This window comes from Zingiber officinale, chromosome 10A, assembly GCF_018446385.1.
Source record: "Zingiber officinale cultivar Zhangliang chromosome 10A, Zo_v1.1, whole genome shotgun sequence".
NCBI classification, from domain to species: Eukaryota; Viridiplantae; Streptophyta; class Magnoliopsida; order Zingiberales; family Zingiberaceae; genus Zingiber; species Zingiber officinale.
In genome coordinates, this window is record NC_056004.1 from 28,824,993 (window position 1) to 28,828,238 (window position 3,246).

Here is a 3,246-nt window from a genome sequence, read left to right on the forward strand (position 1 = left end):
TTGAATTTAGGGAATGGGAATTGCCATCAAACAAGCACATATTCATAAAAAAAAATGGAAGAAGTTTGTTGAATATGGCCAATAAATATGTTGAGGCAATCACCATCCAAAACCTCAATATTAAAATCTAAGAGCATCTCTCAATCGACACGCATCGATGTTAACTGCAGTAAACGTCCAATCAAAAAGCAAATTGCTTTATGTTTGATCTTTTTTTCTTTGTTTTAGGGTTAAAGGAAGCAACAACAGGGATAAAAGAGAGGCTACTTAGCTCAGGCCTGCGTCGAGCTCTTGGAGAGAACCTTCATCTGCATGTGATCCATATCTGAGAGAGCACCGGTGGACGATAACGTTGTCAGAGCCTCGTAAGAGCCTCCATTGTGCCTCCGTACAAGGCCCCCGACCACGACGGGAGCCGGGTTCAAAGAAACATACACGACGAAGGTGACAACGGCGATGAGAATGGCGTGGACGGTGAAGGCCAGATCCAGGATCGCGAAGGCACGGATACGCGAGTCCTCGAGATCGCAGCTGGTGGAGATGTATCGAACGCCCAGTAGTCGGTGGCATCCCTCGGGAATGAAGGCCTCGACATAAAGGGAGAAGCCAGCCTGCAGCGACCAGAGACCCTGGAGGGCAATGGAGGCGGAGAGGACGAGCTCCGCGATGAAGAGCCTCGGGGCAACAGCTAGGGCAAGCGCAGCAGCGGCAGAGACGGAAAATATGAGAGACGAGAGGGCGTCGCACTTGGACTGGAGTTCGGATTGCTGGCCAACGGCGGAGGAGTGGGCGGAGGCAGCCGAGAGAAGGGCAAACGCGAGGGCGGCGAGAAGGAAGATGATGTCCGTTGGGAGAGGCAACAAGAGGGTGAGGGAGAGGGACAGGAGGAAGAAAAGGAGCGCCGAGGCGGACTCGAGAAAGGAGAAGCGCTGGGCATCGGCGCGCGCATCGCCGGCGGAGAGGAGAACGTTGGCGACGACCGCAACGAATAGAGAGAAGAAAGAAAGGTAGATGGGGAGGTGGCGGAGGAGGTGATGGCGGTGGGCTGATAGAGCGAGGGGGTAGTAAGGGCGGGCGGCGTGTTCGATGGCGATGGCCAGTCGAGGGGAGGTGGTGGCGGAGGAGGAGGAGGTGTTATAAGATCGGACGGCGGAAATGAGGTGGTAGAGGCCGTAGGAGAACAAGCCGAAGAAGGCGAAGACGTGGTAAAGTAGATTGGCCATCAGCGATTCAATCCCCACTCTCTTCCTCCGTCGTCAATTTCCTATATTTTCTATGCGCCATTCCCACTTCTTGGGGAAGAATATGAGACAATTTCAGAGTGCACCCTCATTTTTACATATTATTTTATTAACCTCTAGGTGTTTAAAGGATAAAAGCACACATTGATCTTAATTTTAAACGTTGACCTGGGCCTCTGCTATCTCGGCCTAGACACCTCCTGCGACGACAAGTAGGAGAGCAGCAGCGGCGACGCCGATGACCCCGGACTCGTTGTGCTGGTCGCCGAACCCCCTAGACTCAGGTGCGATCCCTCTGTCCCGCGTCCGTAAAACCTCAAATACTGCAGCGACCTCGGACGTGGCTCGCCGACCGGCACCGTCCCCTCCAGCATCGCCGCCACCATCGTCGTGCTCGGTCGGCTCCCAGGCTCCTTGTGCAGGCAGCACAGAGCCACCTTGACGATCCTTTCCAGCTCGTCCCGGTTCACCTTCCCCTCCAGTCTCGGGTCCGCCAACTCCTCGTACCTACCCCGCTTGTGCATCTCGAACGCCAACATCGGGAAGTACGACAACGGGGAGCCGGTCAACTCTGGGTCTCTTTCGTCGACCCGATTTTTAGGCCCCCGCACGATCTCAAGCAGCACCATCCTCAAGCTGTACACGTCGGTCTTGTCGGAGATGGCGGTGTTGGTGAGCTACTCCGGCGCGAGGTAGACGAGCGTCCCCCGCATGATGGTGAAGAGCCCGGACTGCTTCGGGCTCATAAGCTTGGCCAGTCGGCAATCTTGTCCTGGTTGTGATCGTGGATCAGGATGTTCTCCAGCTTCATGTCGCAGTGGATGATCCTGTGCTCGCATCCGGCGTGGAGGTAGGCTAGCCCGTGCGCGGTTCCCACCGTGATGTCGAGCCGTTGCTTCCACTTGAGGACGGCCAGGCCAGAGCTACGGCCAAAGAGCGTGCGGTCAAGGGAACCACGGTTCATGTCTCGTAGACCAGCAGCCGCTTGTGGCTCTCTGCGCAAAAGCCAGGGAGGCGGACGAGATTGATATGGTGGGGGTTGGTATCTTGGGTCATGTTCCATCTCCGCAAGTTTCTGTAGACTCGGCTGTTAGTGGTGATCCACTTTCTAGTTCTGATTCTCATTCGTCTGACCACTCATCTCCGAGTAGCTCTGATGATAATATTCCTTAGCGGATGCTTCCTCTAAATGATATTTATGCCCGATGTCAATCAGTTTCCTCTCATTATCCTCTTCCACGTGCTCTTATTGCTTCTTCATATTTTGTTGAACCTTCTAGTTTTACACAGACAGTCAAAGATCTAAATTGACGTGCTGCGATTGCTACAGAATTTGATGATCTTCTTCGTAATGTAACTTGGAGCTTAGTCCCTCATACCCCATCTATGAATATTGTGAACTTTAAATGAGTTTACCGAATTAAGTATCGTGCAGATGGTTCTATTGAATGTTACAAAGCTTGCCTTGTTGCTAAAGACTTTAATTAACAGTCAGGTATTGACTTCAATGATACTTTTAGTCTAGTCATCAAAATTACAACTATCAGATTGCTACTATATAGCTGTAAGCTCCAATTGACCAATACGCCAATTAGATGTTTCTAATGCTTTCCTTCATGGACACCTTGAAGAAACTGTTTATATGGTGCAACCTCCTAGATTCATCCACCCGCAACTTTCAACGCATGTGTGTCAACTTCAGAATTCTATATATGGTTTTCGACAAGCACCTCGTGCATGGTTTCATCGTCTATCTACTTGGCTTCATACTTAGGGATTTTTTGACTCAAAAACATACTCTTCCCTATTCTACAAATGTAATGAGGAATTTTCAATATTTGTTCTGATTTATGTGGATGATATATTAATAACTGGTAGTGATCAAAACAACATTACTACTTTACTACATCTTCTCTGTCAAGACTTTCCTATTCGAGATCTTGTCAATGCTCGTTTTTTCCTTAGCATAGAGTTTCTCTCATATTTTGAAGGTTGCCTTCTCTCT

General features: G+C 50.3%; 1 protein-coding gene and 1 pseudogene across 1 annotated transcript; both read right to left on the bottom strand.

Annotated features, from left to right (window-relative positions):
* Positions 1-217: 217 nt before the first annotated feature.
* LOC122027888 lies at positions 218-1,301 on the bottom strand. Its single transcript, XM_042586905.1, has one exon. The coding sequence runs from the start codon at positions 1,221-1,223 to the stop codon at positions 273-275; it is 951 nt and encodes a 316-aa protein (XP_042442839.1). The 5' UTR covers positions 1,224-1,301; the 3' UTR covers positions 218-272.
* Positions 1,302-1,420: 119 nt separating this feature from the next.
* Positions 1,421-2,297, bottom strand: LOC122026560 (annotated as a pseudogene).
* Between the last annotated feature and the right edge of the window lie 949 nt (positions 2,298-3,246).